General features: G+C 41.8%; 2 protein-coding genes across 3 annotated transcripts in view; one reads left to right on the top strand and one right to left on the bottom strand.

Annotated features, from left to right (window-relative positions):
- LOC138972506 (GTPase IMAP family member 9-like) overlaps window positions 1-16,181 on the top strand; it is a 24,187-nt gene extending 8,006 nt beyond the window's left edge. For both annotated transcript variants that reach the window (XM_070345150.1, XM_070345148.1), the window contains exons 4-6: window positions 9,275-9,472; window positions 10,816-10,950; window positions 13,776-16,181. In XM_070345150.1, the coding sequence (XP_070201251.1) occupies window positions 9,275-9,472; window positions 10,816-10,950; window positions 13,776-13,937 (495 nt within the window). In that variant the 3' untranslated portion in view covers window positions 13,938-16,181. The remainder of the gene's footprint in view (window positions 1-9,274; window positions 9,473-10,815; window positions 10,951-13,775) is intronic.
- The window catches only part of LOC138972510 (uncharacterized), a 323,114-nt gene that overhangs the window by 192,928 nt on the left and 110,022 nt on the right, over window positions 1-20,164 (bottom strand). The window lies entirely within an intron of this gene.

Here is a 20,164-nt window from a genome sequence, read left to right as displayed (position 1 = left end):
TCATCACAGAGTTTGTGTAACACAGGAAGTTGTGAAATACGTCACCCTATGGGAGGGGTGACGTCAAAATTGTTCAACAAAAACATGATATGTCGCATTGTGCAGGGTCAACTGCAACAAACTCAAACCGAGCCATTCATACCTATCTGTATTTGAGTGACTTATATACCGACATTTTTATTTCTTATTTTCAGCACAGGTGTAGGAAAAATCATGAACCAAAATGTTATTTATTTTCTAATTTAACATTTTTTTTACAAATATGACCATGGTCTTTTAAACATACAGTGACATTAAACATTGTTATGTTAAAAAAAAGAAAAAAGAAAAAAAGCTTTTGTGCACAAATCAGAAAATACATTGTACATTTTACCTACAGGCCAAACAGTGTCTGTTGGCGGCAAAGGGCCCAGCAAGTTGCTATTTTTAGATCGATTAAAAGTTGTCAAGAACAGGCGCTTACATTTGGATGTGTCCACTGATAGTAGGTTTGGTTGTGATCAATCAGAATGATGTAGGAATAAAAATGTATGACAGTTTGGTATGATGACATGTAATTCAAATATGCTGAAATGTAATATTATACATGATATAATATTATTATGGCTGTTGCCATGACCATGAACCCCAAGAAAGGTTTAATGTTATGTAAAATCAAAATACCAAAATCAAGCACCTACTAATCTGGTCTACGGTGCGGCTTGGACCTAATATGGATGGACACGCAACTCGCTCAGCCAGCCAGCGCTGCGAGACTTACAGCGGCCAACTTCGCCGCGGCGCGCTCATTGGCTCAGCATTGAACTTGCGTCAAGGCCGATGCGCGTAGATTCCCAGAATGTTTACTTTCGGTTAGATTCTTCGACAGCATTCGCAGAGGTGACTGCCGTTATTGCTTGCATTTTTCTTCCGTTGTATTTTTTATGTCTTGAAAATAATAAAAAATTGCTTTGAAAATGTATTGTGTACCGCAGTCAGAAGTAATTTATTACTTTTGGGAGTTTAGTAACGTGATTTCAGTTTTCAATTGTTCGTTCACTTATATTGCTTTCAGATTTAACATACAAGAAACAGTAGCACGGTTTTCGTTGCGAAAATGTGCATTGGCAGTGCTACGCGATCGAATTGTGTATTATGTACACGCGGTGTTCTTCTGGAAAAGACCCGGCGAAGCGACATGTGACGTCAGTCGTTCAGCCCGCGAGCGGTGGGATGGGGGGGTTCACATGGTTTGTTTGTTTCAGAACCACACCCATATACACACATTTCACATGTAAACCATTTGTCCGCCCCCTGTCGATATTTATCGACTAAGTTCCTTGTATGATGTCTGTGATGAAGGTGGATACACGTTCACCATGCATGTATACGATAAAGCCGACAAACGATGGTTTGAGGGGGCAAGCTGTGTTTATTGTCAGCCATGAAGATGATCAGTGTATGTAACAAGGGAACTAACTCTCGTTAGTTACTTAACACACTAGTAGCAGTTGCTTCCCTTAGATGGTAAGATTCTCAAACACTACATCTCTCCCCTTCTTGAATTTTAAGAAGTAAAATCCAAAATTACAAAATGGATAACTGGACAAGCAAAATGATAAGAAATGATATCTTCTCCTGAAGATTAAAGAATGATGCCTAGAAGTAGAAATGTAATGCTGACTAGAAATGTTTAACTTTACATTCAACAAGAAAAGTGTTCTCACTCCAAATCTTATGAAGTAATGCTTCAGCCTTATGAATTTTGAAAGTACTAACAAATAATAATGAAAGTAGAAATTAGTGTACTTATCTTCCCTTCTCATTAAAGAAAAACAAAACAAAACTGAATTTACGTGTTGCCCAAAAATACTGTGAAATGATGCTAAACAGCAATGTGAAATAAAACGACACAATAGGCACTTGATATGGAAAATCTTGAAAATAAAATGTCTGCACAGGCACCAGAAATAAAATGATTTTACAAATCATCAGTCAGTTCAACGTTCAAGTCAGAACAAAATCTTGCAGTTTGGTAGGTAAATGTTTTTCCCTGTGCGAACGACGTGGAGTTGGTGCGACGTTAGTATGTGTGTTTTGTGCGTTTTGGTTTTGCTTGTTGTGTGCATGTTGCGAGTTTGGTTCATCTGTGTGAGGAAGAGTAACAGCTTCAGTTTCAGCTTCGGCGTCAGCTTCAGCGTCATTTGTTTCTGAAGGAGTTGGATGTCTGGGGGAGCGTTTGAAGAAACTGCTGTTTCGCGTGATTATCTTGTTTCCTCGGCACGCAGAGATCATAGAACCGTTCTTTGACACAACAGTGAGGGGTGTTGGGTTGAATGGAGGAGTAGACTTCTTAATGGAAGTGTCCTTGATGAGAACAGAATCACCAATCTGAAGGTTGCTTGGTTTGACATAGTTCTTGTTGTCTGCGTAGAGCTTCATCTTGGCTTTGGCGCGGGCATCCTGTTGTCTCATCTTTGCGTCCTCTGGCTGCTGCGGCGGGAGTTGTGGTAGTCTGTTCTTGATGTTGCGACCAAAGAGGGCAGTAGCAGGGGCGACACCAGTTGTGCAGTGTGGAGTTGTTCTGTAGTCAAGAAGAAACTTGTACATTTCCTGTTTCCAGTTCAGCTGTTGTGCATGGGCGGCTTTGACAGTCTTCTTGATGGTACGCATAAAGCGTTCCGTTTCTCCATTTGCACGGGGCCACAGGGGGGTGGATCTTCCTGTGCTTGAACCCGGTGTGTGTTGCGTATGTCGCGAACTCGTGGCTGTTGAATGGTGGGCCATTGTCTGTCTTCAGAACATCTGGTATGCCGTATTCTGCGAAGATCTTGTCGAGACGTGGAATCACACTCCGGCTGGATGTTGATTGCAAAATGTCAACAACGGTGAATCTGGAATATTCATCTGTGATGACAAGGAGAATGTTTCCGTTGGGTGCGTCTCCGAAATCAGCACTCAGTTCAGACCAAGGTGCTGTGGGCAGTGGAGACATCTTCAGCGGTTCTCTGGCTGGTGTGGGAGTGGAGATTTGACAGGTTAAGCAGTTTTTCACCGCTTTCTCAACAGTCTCTTGCATTCCTCGGAACCAAACCTTTTCTCGAAGCAGGGCGACTGTCTTGACGATGCCTTGATGTCCAGTGTGAGCGACTTTCACAGCTTGAAGATGAAGAGACTCTGGGAGAACAATGCGTGTACCCTTGAGTAGAACTGATGCGTTGTGACTGAGTGAGAGTTCTGAACGACACAAGTAGAGGGTTCTGAAAGTTTTTGTGTCAACGTCGTCTTTGGCTTCCCAGTCACTGGTAAGGATTGCGTTGATCACTGCCGTAAGAGTGACATCTTTCGCTGTTTCTGAGATGACTGTGTCTAACGTCATGGCTTTTGGAGTGGACGTGTCGACAACGTAGTGAAGATACTCTTCTGCGATCTTCTCTTCTCTGCTGCTGGGATGCTATTGGACTGGATGTCGACTCAGATAGTCGGCGGGGTTGTCGAAACCAGGTCGGTACTGATGTCATTTCGTAGGGCTGTGTTCTCAGTACCCAGCGTTCAACACGAGCAGAGAGTTGAGCACGAGGGTTGTTGAACATGCTGACCAAAGGCTTGTGGTCAGTGTAGACAGTGAATGTAGCACCAAACAAGTAGATGTGGAAATATTCACAGGCCCATGTGATGGCGAGTGCTTCACGTTCTGTCTGTGAATATCTTTGTTCTGTTGGAGTGAGTGCTCGGCTTGCAAACTGGATGATGCGCTTGTCTTGGGTCAGGACTGCAGAGATGCCTACAGGACTGCCGTCGGTGTAGATCTCTGTCGGTTTTCCTGGATTGAAGTAAGCAAGAGTCGTTGCTTTGCTGAGTTCTGCTTTCAGCGTTCTGAGGGCTGCGTCATGCTTTTCATTCCACGACCATGGTGTTGTCTTCTTTGTCAGCAGACGAAGTTCATGGGTGAGTGATGCATAGTTTGGAATGAAGTGTGCACCACAGAAGTTCATCATGCCGAGAAGGCTTCTTACTTCAGATGCGTTGGTTGGTGTTGGCGGTTCAAGAATGGTCTTGAGCTTGTCTTGGCTTGGGGTGATGCCGTCTTACCGAAGATGTGACCAAGGAACTCAAGTGACTTCTTGTTGTACTCACACTTGTCAGTGTTGAGAGTGAGGTCTTTCTCACGGAGACGCTGCATGAGAGCGCGTAGGTTGTTGTCATGGTCTTGCTGTGACGTACCGTAGCAGAGAATGTCGTCACTGATGTTTACGACACCCTTGAGGCCAGACAGTACTTGCCTGATGGTTTCTTGGAAGATCTCGCTTGCGGAGTTCACACCAAAGAAGAGGCGTCGGTATCTGTAGAGACCAAGATGTGTGGAGAACGTCGTGATGTAGCGTGACTCCTCAGCTAGTTCTAGCTGGTTGTAGCCTTGGTTCAGGTCAAGCTTGCTGAAAACTTTAGCACCTGCGAGCATGGTTTTCAGTTCATCAAGTGTTGGGGTAGCATGACGTTCTCTCCTGATGGCCTTGTTTGCAGAACGCATGTCGACGCACACGCGTACCTTGCCTGGAGACTTGGGTTTAGGCACCACAACTATAGGAGATACCCATGGTGTTGGACCAGTTGCCTTCTCGATGACACCAAGTTCTTCATCCTTTCGGATTTGTTCTTCCACATGCTTGCGGACATGAAAGGGAACACGACGGTAGTGCTGAGCGACAGGCTGTACCGTCTCGTCGATGTGGAGTTTGATCTGTCGATCATTGAGTTTACCAAGCTGGTTCTCTTGCTGAGTTTTGTGTTCGATGCAGTGGACGGTGGTCAGCAGCTTGAGTGTTTGCGAGGTTGACCAGCTCAGGATGGGTTTCTCATTGCCTGGAACAACACATATCGTGGCTGAGCAGGATGCTGTGTCAGTGTGTAGTTCAGCGCAAAACTGTCCAAACGCACGGATGGAGTGTTGATTGCCGTACGCAGAGATTCTCACGTTTGACGGGCTGAGCGCTGGCTTTGGTGTAAGACTTTCATAATCTGTCCGTGATAGCAGATTGACTGTAGCTCCGGAATCAGACCTTGAAGCGTGGCAGTTGATTCGAGTTGCCGTTTGCAGTGAAGACGTACTCAGTGTCTGCGTCATTGCCGTCGTCGATGAACGAAGCGTCGTTGTTGTCACATTCACCATGTTGCTCAACGTGGTGAACAGGTTTGGGCTTGTGCTTGATAGAGCGAGGCTGTTGGGAGGAGGAGGAAGAGGATGCACTGCCCCTTCCACTGCCTGTCCCTGATCTTGCCGTGTTGCGTGGACTGGAACGGCAGACGGATGAGAAGTGGTTGAATTTTCCACAGGAGCGGCACTGTTTGTTGAAAGCAGGGCACGAATGCTGTCCCTTCTCATGCGGCCATGTACCACCACAGTTCTTGCATTGCTCGGTTGGCTGGTTATGACGGTGTGAGGCTTGACTACGGCGGGGCTGGTGATGACGTCGATCAGGCTGATGCTGGCTTAATGTAGCTGAACGATGGAGTCGGTTAACTGCAACGTCTTCATGCATTTTTCTTGAGTAAGAAGCAGTCAACTCCAATGTGCGGGCATACTGCAGGAGGTCAGACAGTGTTATTCCTGGGTTGCTCAGGCCCTTCTCTCGCACCTTGTTCACTTTGCAACCGGTTATCAGCTGCGATTTAATTTCAGACTCAATGTTGGCAAAGTTACAGAGAGAGGCATGTCGTTTCAGCTGTTGATAAAAAATGTCAACACTGTCAGATGTTTGCGTGAGCTGTCTGAAGGTAAAAACCTGATACTCTCTGTTGATCTGTGGGTTAAAATGTTCATTGATACGATCAACAAGTTTCTGGAAGTGAGTCTCACCATCCCGAGGGGTCAGATCAGCAGCTGGAAAAGAGTCTACAATGTCATTCAGATCGTTCCCAGCGTACGTAAGCAGCAACGCTTTCTTCCTCTTGTCGTTGGCAATGTTGAATGCAACGAACAGGTTCTCTAGTCTTACGATCCACTTGCTCCATCTGATAGACACGCCATCAGACGAACAGTCAAACGAAGGATAAGTAGGTAGTGCAGATAACTGTTCAGCCATGTTGAAAGTTGAGAAGCACGTGGCAAGTCAGAAAAGTGAAATTACAAAGTTCTTGCACAAGGTAGAGCCGATATGTATGTAAAATAATTTACCTCGTCGCCAATATGATGTCTGTGATGAAGGTGGATACACGTTCACCATGCATGTATACGATAAAGCCGACAAACGATGGTTTGAGGGGGCAAGCTGTGTTTATTGTCAGCCATGAAGATGATCATTGTATGTAACAAGGGAACTAACTCTCGTTAGTTACTTAACACACTAGTAGCAGTTGCTTCCCTTAGATGGTAACAGATTCTCAAACACTACAACTTTGTTCTCGAGATAGGTGTGACCACATGACGTCATTTATACTTTCGTCATCGAAGATCTTTCGTATTTCAATCAGTGTCATTTCCCAGTTCTGTGTTCTGCGGTCGTTTTGACTGACTTGACAAGTTGAGAAAACCAATGACATTTCATTTTTGCGAAGCAACTGAATATGAAAAGAAAAGAAAGCGTGCAGAAGTATGTTTGGGTCCTGCAAGACTTTATGACCAACGATTTCTCCCTTGGAAGAAAATGAAGATGTCTGCTTTTCGTCTGCTTTGAAGGTAGGGAGATTTTACAGCGCACACGGTAAATTGCAAGTCGTATTGGACAAGAATGTTGTTATTCTTCTTTCTTCGAAGTACCATAGATTTGTTCTTGGCCATATTTTCGAGCTGTGCATTGTTATATTATGGGAAAAACACGTTTGAACGCAAATTCGCAAAGAAATTTTGATCATTTGCTCCGGAACTGCAATGCCGATTTGCCAAAACAAAAACCTCCGGCTCAATACGCGGAAACATGCTGGTATTTTTTTAAATGGGTGTGGAAGAACTGCTCATAATTAACATAGCACTCCGGCCGGCCCTGTTCTTTTTTTCGTCACACCCACAACGGTTATTTGTTTTGGCCGACGCAACATTATTTGTAGGGTGGCGCTTGATCAAAAATCGAATCCGTAGAGAACATCCGCCGTATTTAAGTTAATATGTTCTTAATGTTTGGTGAACTTCTGTCCCCTACTGTAGCCACAATTTGGCAACAACGAATGCTTATTTATCATGTATTATCGGGATGAAAATTTCTCAAGTCGATCTCAGTATGTGTTCGTGTGATACCTCCAGCTTCGCTGGGATAATCACACATGTTTTAGGTTGTTTTTCTTTTCTGGTATGTTAGCACAATGCCAGAATGCCAGCACCAAGCAGTCAATGAAATGTAGCGCTTTTTAATGCCAAAGCAAGTTTTTTTTAACATTTAAAAAAATACACGCACTCACACACACAAAAACACACACCAACACCGACACCGACAACGACACACACGCACACACACACACACACACACACACACACACACACACACACACACACACACACGCGCGCCGCGCGCGCGCGTGCGCGCGCACACACACACACATCCACACACACACACACACACACACACACACACACACACACACACTCAAAGCAACAACAACAACAAAACAGTAATAACACCGGGAAAAGGGATCCCTCAATCATTCGCCATGCTATAGCATCGTTGCTGTACTGGATAGGTTGGTAAAATTGACAGTGTGGACAGAATATTATTAGTTCTACTCGCCACCACGCAAAAGGCGTTCAGCTTTAATTGTTGTGATTTTTTGGGTCGATTTTGATGAAGGTAACTTAACTCAGAGGGGTGTTTGCAGTTTCAGGTCTACTTTTAAGGCGATAACAAGCTGTTTTGTTGCATATGGTAGGGAAATAAATGTCCTTTCTTTTAAATGTAATTTAAACTATAGATAGACACATGTCGCCACAGTGCATCCCCTTAGTTTCTATTCACAACTGGTATATTCTTATTATAAATAGTGTCTCCATTCAATATTGAAACATTTTCCCAAGTTTTTCTACTTGTGCCGGTGTAACACGAAATTTGTACTCCACGAACCTGTCGTACGAGATAAGAACTCCCCAAGGCACGAACAAATTACTCCCTCCACGAAATTGTTACTCCCAAAATGTTTACTTCCAGGACAAATCTTGTTCGCGAAAATGGGATGCGGGCGAAGGTATAATGCCAATATGTGATCTCGCGCAAACAAATGTCGCACTACCCCTCTCTCCACCCCTTTCACCACCAGGACTAACAGGGGACAAGGGAGTCAACGTTGCCTACACCTGGCGTGTGCAGTAAATTGCTCGTGTTAGGGTGGAGTGATTTATTCGTTATCTATTCGTCAGGGGAGTAGCATTTTCGTACACAATATTTACTCGGAACACACCTGTCGTGGGGAGTAATTTTCTCGTGTTGTGGGGGGGTACTTTTTTCGTAAAGGGAGTAACATTTTCGTACGAATTGTTTTACTCCGGAGTAACAATCTCGTGGGAGTAATGTTCTCGTGTTACACCGGTGTATTACCTGAAGACATATGCATATTAAGAAGGCATGCATGAACAAATAACGTATTTGATAATTTAAGACCAACCTACGAAGCAATCTCGTCAAAGTTTAGATTGCATTACATCATCTGTACTGACGTCCATAGTTGACCCTTTACTAGCAGATCTACAGAGCTGCTCCCCAATGGACACCAGTTCGTGGGACAGAAGCACCATCCATCATCATAGTTGACCTCATGTGTACAGCTTACGTAAAAGTACGCTGATTTAAAAAAAGAAAAAGAGCGTTAAAATGAATGATACCCACAAAAGTAACAGAGTTAGTTAAGTTTTAAGACCTCTGGAGCTGGAGACTATTCACCCACCCAACTCCAGACTCCAGTGAATGTTAAAATGATACACAAAGGCTACCATTATTCGTAGGTTACATTACTCAAACTTAAGACGTGATATGTAAAACTAGTCAAAAATCAAGACATTAGGTAGTACCCTCTCTGATAACATGCTTTTCTTCGTCCATATCACGGACTAATTGAGATGCTCTTAACACTGTGTTGACTACTAGGAATAGATCGGGTTGTCTCAAGTTATAAAATAGTATCAAAAAGTAAATAACTATAATTATGTTATAAATATTTTTTCTATAAAGATAAGTAATTAGATAATCACGTAAATGCGTCAGTCAATTAATTAATGTGTCTATCAATCACTCAATCAATCAATAAATCCCAACAACATTCTGGTGTTGCTGTGTTTTTCAAAAGGATTATACAAATTATAAAAATATTTGTTCAGGTTGTTGACACGCCAGATGTCGTCAACTTGGACCTGACGCTGGAGGACATGGAGGAAGAGGTTTCCAGGTGGAAAGACTTGACTCTCCCCCACCCCAGCGCTGTCCTTCTCACCGTCCGGTGTGACGTCAGGTACACCCCCGAGGAGTACGCCATCTACCGACAGATCTTGAAGTTATGGGGTGACGACACATTGAAGGTGTTCTCTCAGTCTCTGTCTTGACATGGCTGTATGTCTATCTCAGTCCTCCCTATTTTGTTGTTGTTGTTGTTATTGTTGTTGTTGCAAGTTAATAATAATAATAATAATAACAATAATAATAATAATAATAATAATAATAATACACACACACACACACACACACACATATTATTATTATTATTATTATTAAGTTGTTTTTGTTCTGTGTTGTTGTTTACCTGTTGTAAGGTTTTTTTTACATTTAGTCAAATTTTGACTAAATGTTTTAACATAAAGGGGGAATCGAGACGAGGGTCGTGGTGTGTGTGTGTGTGTGTGTGTGTGTGTGTGTGTGTGTGTGTGTGTGTGTGTGTGTGTGTGTGTGTGTGTGTGTGTGTGTGTGTGTGTGTGTGTGTGTGTGTGTGTGTGTGTGTGTGTGCAGCGATTCAGTGTAAAGTACTGGACCGATCTTATGAAAATTGACATGAGAGTTCCTGGGCATGATATCCCCCGACAGTTTTTTCATGTTTTCGATAAATGTCTGATGACGTCATATCCGGCTTTTTGTAAAAGTTGAGGCGGCACACCCTCATTTTTCAATAAAATTGATTGAAATTTTGGCCAAGCAATCTTCGACGATGGACGAATTTTGGTATTGCATTTCAGCTTGGAGGCTTAAAAATTAATTGACGACTTTGGTCATTACACATCTGAATATTGTAATTAAAATTATTTGTTTATAAAACGATCCAAAAACAATTACATTTTATTCTTCATTATTTTCTGATTCTAAAAACATATAAATATGTTATATTCGCAATAAAAACAAGCTCTGAAAATTAAAAATATGAAAATTATGATAACAATTAACTTTCCGAAATCGATTTTAGAACAACTTCATCTTATTTCTTGTCAGTTCCTGATTCCGAAAACATATCGATATGATATGTTTGGATTAAAAAAAGCTCAGAAAGTTAAAAAGAATAGAGATACAGAAAAGCGTGCTATCCTGCTCAGCGCAACCACTACCGCGCTATTCTGGATTGTCAATTTCACTGCCGTTGCCACGAGCGGTGGACTGACTATGCTACGAGTATACGGTCTTGCTGAAAAAATGCAGTGCGTTCAGTTTTATTCTGTGAGATCGACAGCTTGACTAAATGTTGTATTGTTTGTTATTGTGTTGCTGTATTTTGTTATTATTGTTCATGATGTTTTGTTCCTGTTGTGTTTTTGTTGTTTTAGTTAATCACATACATCAGAATAAATGGTACTCACTCGCACGGTGATTGCAGGCAGTAAGGACAAGCTCCAAGTGCAAACACGTTCACCAATAATCGAGTCTTACTCACTTTTTGCAGCGTCACTTGGTGGTGACCTTCACCTTCGGCGATCGTCAGGATGAGGATATCCGTCAGACGCTGCAACACGTGTGTCCCCAGCTGAAGAGTGTCCTGAAGGACGCCAACGGTCGCTTTGTCGTCTTCGATAACAAGGTCAGAGCAGCAGGTTTCTGTTTATTGTCATGATCGTCATACTGTATGGATGTGAAGTATGGGGTTTTGGTTTTTGTGAACTTGCTACTAAACTTCAATTGCGTTTTTATAAAATTGTTTTCAGACTAAAAAAATCAACTCCAAATGCTATGATATTTGGTGAACTTGGAAGATATCCACTAGATGTTAATATGAAATGTAGAATGCTTTGCTATTGGTACAAACTGATTAGTCCTTTTCATACAAATAAATTTTCAAGTATTGTGTATTGCTTTACTTATAAATTGTATATCAACAAGATGATTGAATCTAATTATTTATGTTTTATTGAAAAAACCTTAAATGAAACTAGTCTCTCTGGCCTTTGGACTTTTCAAGAAAATGTTCAATACTGAAGCGCATGATTTAAAAAGAAAGTAAAAAGAAGCTTGTATGACCAGTATATCAATAAATGGTTTACAGAAATTGGAACAAAAAATAGGTTTTGGAATTATCGAATGTTTAAAGATATTTTTGCATGTGAAGACTATGTCACACACCTGCCATATCAGCCATATGTTTCAATGATGAAGTTTAGAACATTAAACAACAATTTGCCTGTACAGAAAGAACGTTATCTTAACATCCCGAGGTCAGAAAGAACTTGCACCAAATGTGTATCACAAGACATAGGTGATGAATTCCATTATTTATTTGTCTGTGATTTTTTCAAAGAAGAAAGAGCTGAGTTGTTACCACCTTACTATTGGAAAAAACCTAATGCACTTAAATTTAAAAAGTTGTTTGCTACTAAGAAAAAGAAATTGCTAAAGAATATTTTGGACTTTATTAATAGAATTTGTAACAGTTTTTCATAATTGTTTTTTTAATTTAATTTTTTTTATTTACTATATTAGCATATATCATGATTGTATTGATTGTATTTATTGTTCAAAATGCCCCCATGGGTTATGGACTAATAAAACTTGAACTTGTTTGATTCGTTCGCTGGTTCTTTCATTGAGGTTTTTTTTGTTCCTGTGTTAGACATTTACTTATTTACTCTATCTCAATTTTTGGATTGCTTCATTTGATGACGTTATTTTTGCCTTTTGTTGAAAGTCGAGATGTTACTCTCATGACCAAAAGTTTCAAACCATTTCCTCCAAATTGTTACCAAGTACTCATTGACTCGGTCCCAACTATGGCGCCACTATTGAGTGAGCTCTTCCCGCCACGTATGTTTATGTGTGTGTGTGTGTGTGTGTGTGTGTGTGTGTGTATGTTTGCGTGTGTGTGTGTGTGTGTGTACGTGTGAGTGTGTGTGTATGTTTGTGTGTGTGTGGGTGTGTGTGTTTGTGTGTGTGTGTCGTGTGTGTGTGTGTGTGTGTTTTGCGTGAGATAGTGTAACATCCAACATGACCCCATGTGTTCTCGTGCGCTGTCACAAAAGACCCTTCTTGAGACTGCACTATTTCCACCATCTGCGCCGTCAGCAGTGACTTTTGAAAATGCACAGCACACACGTATTACATTTAGTTTGCAGTATTCAATCAGAACATCCAAAGCCTGACACCAACCACACTACTCACGATTTCCTTCTTCACTCACACTGGTTTTAGCTTACATCATACACACAACGTCTAGGGGAAGGGAAATAACCTAGTCCATAGAATTAGAGAAAGTCCAGAAGATTTAAGGGAGCTTAAGGAGGCATGCAGTGCTACCTAAGATTTTGAAAGAAATATTTTTTTCAATTTCTATAATGTGTTTAATTCATTTGGATGCAGAAATGCCTCCATTTTGTCATACAGTTTGAATTGTTTGTCTAAGTGCTATACTGTTTGAGATATTTAGGGTCAAACAGGGGGCAACATGTCCAAAATGTCACAAGAAATGCGACTCAACTATGCTTAGTGCACACATTAAATAATAGGTACTCCCTCAGATACAGTGCCAGAAGATGTGATTGTCAATTCTGTGCCAGTAGAAAACAGAATAATTGACATGACACTACCTAGTGACAGTATTTCGAAACAGTTGTTGCGTACATTTTGAAATTCTCATTTTGACGCGTTTGAAATGTTTGCGAAATTTCAAATAATTTTATGGTTCTCGATTGATATTTTCGAAACTATCATAAATACAGTGGTGATATTTGGAAGCTGAACCTCTCATCTTGGCCTTAGGTAAATCATAGCTCAGCTTACAGTGGTTGCAAAGTGAAAATTGTACCCTAATATTTCATAAACATTTTATTTAACCAGGACACTTTCTTGGAGGTTTAGCTTCCCAAGAAACCAGTTCTGTTTAATATTGTTAAGTGTCAAAGCCCAGTAACTGTTCATTGTGTGTTCATCCTTCTGGAACCACACACACTGTATTAGCTGTGCCCTTGAAGGTATTTTCTTATTATTTAATTTTTATACATCAAAAAATTAATTCTTGCAACTTTTTGACCAAATTTTATGGAAATTGAAAAATATTCAGGCAACATACCATCAACATAAAAAAAATGCACCCCTCGCTAGGTAGTACTGCCCCCTTAAAGCTTAAAAATCTGATTTCAATCAATTGTTCATAAATGCTGTCCACCTTGTATTTATTCATTTTGTTTATTTTTTATTGTGATGGGGGGGGTGGAGGGGGCACGTCAATTGGTAGACTTACCTTTTTTTAATTTGACTTCCTATTCTCAAAGGTAAATTCAAAGATTGTGTGTGTGTGTGTGTGTGTGTGTGTGTGTGTGTGTGCGTGTGTGTGTGTGTGTGTGTGTGTGTGTATGTGTGTGTGTGTGTGTCTTGCGTGCGTGCTGGGTTATCTCTCTCTGACTGTGTGTGTTACAGGCCAGAGACAAAGACTGTCAAAGAAGAGCGCTGTTTTCCCTGCTGGACACAGACAGCAGTCTGGGGGAAAGACATACATCTCCCGCACAACAATTTGCTGTCGCCGCGGTGATCGCGTTGCTGGCATACTTTGTCTTTACTTCCCTCTGGATGCACAACTGAAGTTGGACAACATCTTGCAGTAACATGCATAATTATATATTGGAGGGATACTAAAATCTCATACTCTGAAAATAACCAAGAAAACACAAATGAACAGAAGCCGATATCCAAACATGTTGTCAATCCAGATCTGTCATCCTGAAACTTAAATATGGACATTGAAAACCGGGGATAATTCATTGTGGAGACTACTAAAACCTGGCTAGACGAAACCCGTAAACCGTGCCCGGAACGTACCGAGCTGGTGTTGGCGTAGTATATAATTATGCCAAGATAAGACCTAACTTGCATAAAGCGATTTTCTTTCATTCTGAGCACATTGTAAGAGTAATCATAACATATCTATATATTTTTAAATTCAGGAATTCACAAGGAATACAATGCAATAATTTTTAAGTTTGTTTCGAAAAATTCGATTTGCATGACAAATTTAATGAACAAAGTAATTAATTAATAAGTATGCTTCCGAGCTGATATGCAATCCCCTTGTCCAGGCTAAGTCAAAGATTATTTGAACAATGTTTCAATCAAAGAAAGCAAGAAGTTTTCTCGGGAATCTATCCATTTGAAAAGATACCAAGTTTCAATGACCTTTTTGCAAAGAGGCGAAAACTACATGATTTTGCGAATTGATTTTCATCATGGTAGGGGCAGGACAGCGCAAGCCTTGATCAAGCCCTGCACGTGAACCAAGAACGTCAAAATTAAGCACACATGGAAGGGAGAATTATTTCTATCTGGGGTATTTTCACGTTAAGATATTGTGTTTTATGACATAAGAAAATGTTAAAACACGGTATTTGGTTTTATTTTGGCATACCCCACACACCCTTTAGTACCAGAACGTGATCACGGGAAATGTTGACTGCAATTTGGAAGGAGACGCGAACTGGCAAACTGTATAAAGTTTCTTTTGACTGGCAACGCTAACCGTATGGGTAGTCATCTGTGGGATAGCCGTGAAAATGTTTTGATTGTTTACATCCTTATCTGCGACAAAAGGACAAATCGTTGCTTCAATAGTGCTGTGAGCAGAGCAGCATCCTTAATTCATCAGTCTGCTGTCATCTATCTCTGTCCGACTGTTACTTTAGTGCGTGTTATTGTGGGGGAAAAAGAAGACGTTTTTGTTTGCAATGACGTACTGTTTTCATAAAATACTTGTTAATGGTGTGCTTTTTTCTGTTCATCAAAATACCCATAACGAACAAGACACTTATCCAGTCGCAGTCAAAATTTAGATTGTATGTGCGATTACCTACCGCTCCTCATTCCATGTGTGTCTGTGCGTATATTTGCACGGGTGTGATTTGTTGTTAATTATCTCCCCTTGTAGATCTTACGTCAAAATATCCCACATATTGATTGTTAAAGTAAAGAGAGAGAAAAGAACATTGACAAAGTCAAAGTGTTCTGATGTTTCGAAAATCTTTCCGGCAATTTTTTTATTAATGAGATTTCTATAGCGCATAACTAAAAGCACTAAGTGCTCAATGACAATTGCTGATCAAAACAAGGTATTGCCAGGGCGATATCTTTAAACTCAATTGCTTGTGCAAACAAGAAAAAAGCAGCACAACAAAAATATTTATGAAATAAGTACGTCATTTTCAGAGAAATACGACACCCTCCATCATTACTTGATTTGGAGAGTAACCTTGAATTACAATATTTCATCGATCCAGTTCTGAATAAACTTTTTTCTCATAGAGTTGTCCGGGAAAGAAAACAGAACGTCGTCTGTTCTATTTACGGAAAATGCTTCTTCTTCCACTGGCTCAGACGTAAGGCTAAACTAAACAAATAGAACAAGATAACAATTACACTGTACTCACCAAAACACGAACAATAAAAACACGAACCGGACCGGTTTCAAAGTTTGTCTTCATCAGCTACGATATTTAATTGTTTTGTTTAAGTATTGTAGCTGACGAAGACAAACGTTGAAAGCAGTCCTGAACGTGTTTTTATTGTTCGTGTTTTGATGAGTACACTTTCATTGTTATCTTGTTCTTGTTATTTTCACCCGCTGTCTCTTGTTCCTAATCTGATAAACAAATAGACTAAAGTCCTCTGATTTTACCTGTTATTCTGTGCCATACATCGGTATTGTGAGCGGTCATGTTTATAATAGAATGTATTTGTCCATATTTAAATCACTTTCTTTCGATTTTCTTCTTACCACATTACTGTGATATGCAAATAGGTCAATATAAATCATTGTAATAAACTGTTTTACTTTTTCCTCAGTGTGTATATTTTTTAATTTATAAATAATATGAATGTGTGTGTCTGTACGTGTGTGTGTGTGTGTGTGTGTGTGTGTGTGTGTGTGTGTGTGTGTGTGTGTGTGTGTGTACGTGTGTGAACTGTGCCCGAAAGTGCTATTATAGCTATCTGGACGTGCTAGCAGGCATTCCCCTTGTCTATTTAATTAAAGCATCATTCCTCTGCTGCGATATCTTATGGACAATCATGGCCACGGTTACCGTGGAGACCGGTGAACGTATACCATTTGGGCGGGGGATTCTCTTCCACACAACATCATACATGTACTTTGTCCTAGCTCTCTTCCAAACAACATCATACATGTACTTTGTCCTAGCTCTCTTCCACACAACATCATACATGTACTTTGTCCTAGCTCTCTTCCACACATCATACATGTACTTTGTCCTAGCTCTCTTCCACACAACATCATACATGTACTTTGTCCTAGCTCTCTTCCACACAACATCATACATGTACTTTGTCCCAGCTCTCTTCCACACAACATCATACATGTACTTTGTCCTGGCTCTCTTCCACACAACATCATACATGTACTTTCTCCTAGCTCTCTTCCAAACAACATCATACATGTACTTTGTCCTTGCTCTCTTCCAAACAACATCATACATGTACTTTGTCCTAGCTCTCTTCCGCACAACATCATACATGTACTTTGTCCTAGCTCTCTTCCACACAACATCATACATGTACTTTGTCCTAGCTCTCTTCCACACAACATCATGCATGTACTTTGTCCTAGCTCTCTTCCACACAACATCATACATGTACTGTGTCCTGGCTCTCTTCCACACAACATCATACATGTACTTTGTCCTAGCTCTCTTCCAAACAACATCATACATGTACTGTGTCCTGGCTCTCTTCCACACAACATCATACATGTACTTTGTCCTAGCTCTCTTCCAAACAACATCATACATGTACTTTGTCATAGCTCTCTTCCACACATCATACATGTACTTTGTCCTAGCTCTCTTCCACACAACATCATATACTGTTCAAAAAAAGAAACGCATAGCTTGTAATATTTGGTTAATTTAGTTATATGGCTACAAGGATATCCACCAAACTGCAGAAAATGTTTATCTGGTCGTCGACCTTTCGTCCATTGCCACAAGTGAGCTCTGCACGTGACGCATGCGTTATCAGTGGCTACAATGTCAAAATTGCTCATTTGGCATGACCACTCGTCATGCTTCAGTGTAATCTCGTGAAACTCGGGGAATATTGAGCTCTCACCATGTCTTCCAAAACCCATAAAAGCGGATTGTTCGCCACAAAGAAATCAAACGACAATTCAGCGACGAAAGATGGCCCGATTGAGCAGAGAAGACCGCCAAATTGCATTGGGTCGTTTACAAGCAGGCCAAAGTCCAAGTGCAATCGCCAGGCACTTCCACGTGTCCCAGAGCACCATCAGTAGACTGTGGGTCAGGTTTCAAGCCACTGGCTCCGTTGCTGACTTGCCACGAGCGGGAAGACCAAGGGCGACAACTGCTGCTCACGACCGCTTCATACGGCTCCGCCACCTCCGGAATCGTTTCCTGTCGGCCTCATCTTCTGTCCAGGCTCTCCCCGGGCCACACCGATTATCGGACCAGACCGTGCGGAACCGCCTGCATGAAGCTGGTTTGAGAGCTCGCAGACCTCACAGAGGAGCTGTCCTCACCCGCCGCCATCGCCAGAACCGAGTGCAGTGGGGCAACCAGCACCTTCGCTGGACCGTCCGGAATCACTGGAGACACGTGTGGTTCAGCGACGAGTCCTACTTCCTGCTCCAGCGACATGATGGTCGGAGGAGGGTCTACCGGAGAGTAAACGAACGTTACGCGCCCAACTGTGTGGATGAGGCACCCGTTCATGGTGGTGGAGGCGTCATGGTGTGGGGGGCGATCAATACCGCTGGAAGGAGCACCCTGGTGCACGTCCAAGGGCGCATAACTGCCCAGCGATACGTGGAGGAAATTCTGCGCCCACACGCCCTTCCTCTTCTGGCTGACCAGGATGCCATATTCCAGCAGGACAACGCTCGCCCGCACACAGCACGACTCACCACCCAGTTCCTCACCGACCACCATGTCCAGGTGCTTCCCTGGCCATCCATGTCGCCAGACATGAACCCGATAGAACACCTCTGGGATGAATTGGACAGACGTGTGCGCAGGCGAGAAGAAGCGCCGGCAAATCGTCTGTTTAAAGTCACAACCACACATCTCAATTTTAGCCATTTTGAGTAATGCTCGATTGAAATGTTCAGCCACACACCAAAATTCCAGTTTTTCAAATAAATACACAAGATTCCGCACATTGGTAATCTATATTTGTGCATTTTTATTACTGATACAGTTTTTTTTGAAAATGTGTACAAGAAAGATGCACAATATACATTTAAAACTTATATTTGGTTCTGGTTCTGAGAAGACAGCATGAACAATGAGTTGTTGTTATGCCACAAGCAAACACCTCCCCGTTGTAGGGTTGTGGCTTTTCTGTGAGCACCCAGCTGAGATCAGGCTGTTATGCCACAAGCAAACACCTCCCCGTTGTAGGGTTGTGGCTTTTCTGTGAGCACCCAGCTGAGATCAGGCTGTTATGCTACAAGCAAATACCTCCCCGTTGTAGGGTTCTGCTTTTCTGTGAGCACCCAGCTGAGATCAGTCAGTCAGGCCACAACCAAGTATCTCCCCGTTGTAGGGTTGTGGCTTTCTGTGAGCACCCAGCTGAGATCAGTCAGTCAGGCCACAACCAAGTATCTCCCCGTTGTAGGGTTGTGGCTTTCAGAATTGTATCTCACTGGTTTCTGGTAAATAGGATACTGGTGTAGAGAAATATGATTGTGGTATGAGCAGAATACTGATTAATTTGGGGGTGGTAACAACAACATTACAATGAGTCGATGAAGGCTTGTGGGCTTTATATTTCATTTCCACGGACTGTCATTGACAGCGTCAGAACCTAACACGAGACAGTTGCAGGGTTATGGTTGCAAACTTTACTTTGATTATAAGCAACTTTTGGGGCAATAACCAAGCACTGGCTTTGGGGTAACCCTTCGGTTTTTGTGTAGGGTTCAAAATATCAAACCGTTTCGGTACTCAACTTGTGAAACCTATTATTCCAAGTATTTGCACTCCCAAGACAACATTCATACCTGACATTCACAATGTATTCAGACATTATACCAAAATCTGGTAAGGGTTCTGGTTGTAAACTGTGTACCAGTGTTTGCGCATTAATAGCATGCTGTTAGTACATGTTTTGTCAGTATGTACAGTAATAATCTAAAGTGGTCAGTAAATACAAACAGGTGAAAAAAATGACCGCTTACCTGGATACACACTGATTATCCGATGTGAATGGTTATTTTCTTCACAGGCACAACACAAGTCACTCACAGTTATTTTGCAGGAAGAAAACATGTCAAATATAGGCACAAGACAATATGATTCCGAAAGTTTAACTGACGTTAATTTGAAATCAAGTAGTTCACAGATAGAAATTCAAGTTCAATTGACACAAAATGTGTTTGGCATTGAGGGTGAGATGTCCACAATACTCTGGTGTCGACGGCTTGAAAATATTTTCACCCTTCTTTTGCTGTAGTCTGCAAGTACCAAGGGCAAGAGCTCATTGCGGCACGGTTGGCCTAGTGGTAAGGCGTCCGCCCCGTGATCGGGAGGTCGTGGGTTCGAACCCCGGCCGGGTCATACCTAAGACTTTAAAATTGGCAATCTAGTGGCTGCTCCGCCTGGCGTCTGGCATTATGGGGTTAGTGCTAGGACTGGTTGGTCCGGCGTCAGAATAATGTGACTGGGTGAGACATGAAGCCTGTGCTGCGACTTCTGTCTTGTGTGTGGCGCACGTTATAAATTATGTCAAAGCAGCACCGCCCTGATGTGGCCCTTCGTGGTCGGCTGGGCGTTAAGCAAAAACAA

Source organism: Littorina saxatilis, linkage group LG8, assembly GCF_037325665.1.
Source record: "Littorina saxatilis isolate snail1 linkage group LG8, US_GU_Lsax_2.0, whole genome shotgun sequence".
Lineage (NCBI taxonomy): Eukaryota > Metazoa > Mollusca > Gastropoda > Littorinimorpha > Littorinidae > Littorina > Littorina saxatilis.
The sequence above is the reverse complement of the archived record's forward strand: the minus strand, read 5'-3'. Positions and strand labels throughout refer to the sequence as shown.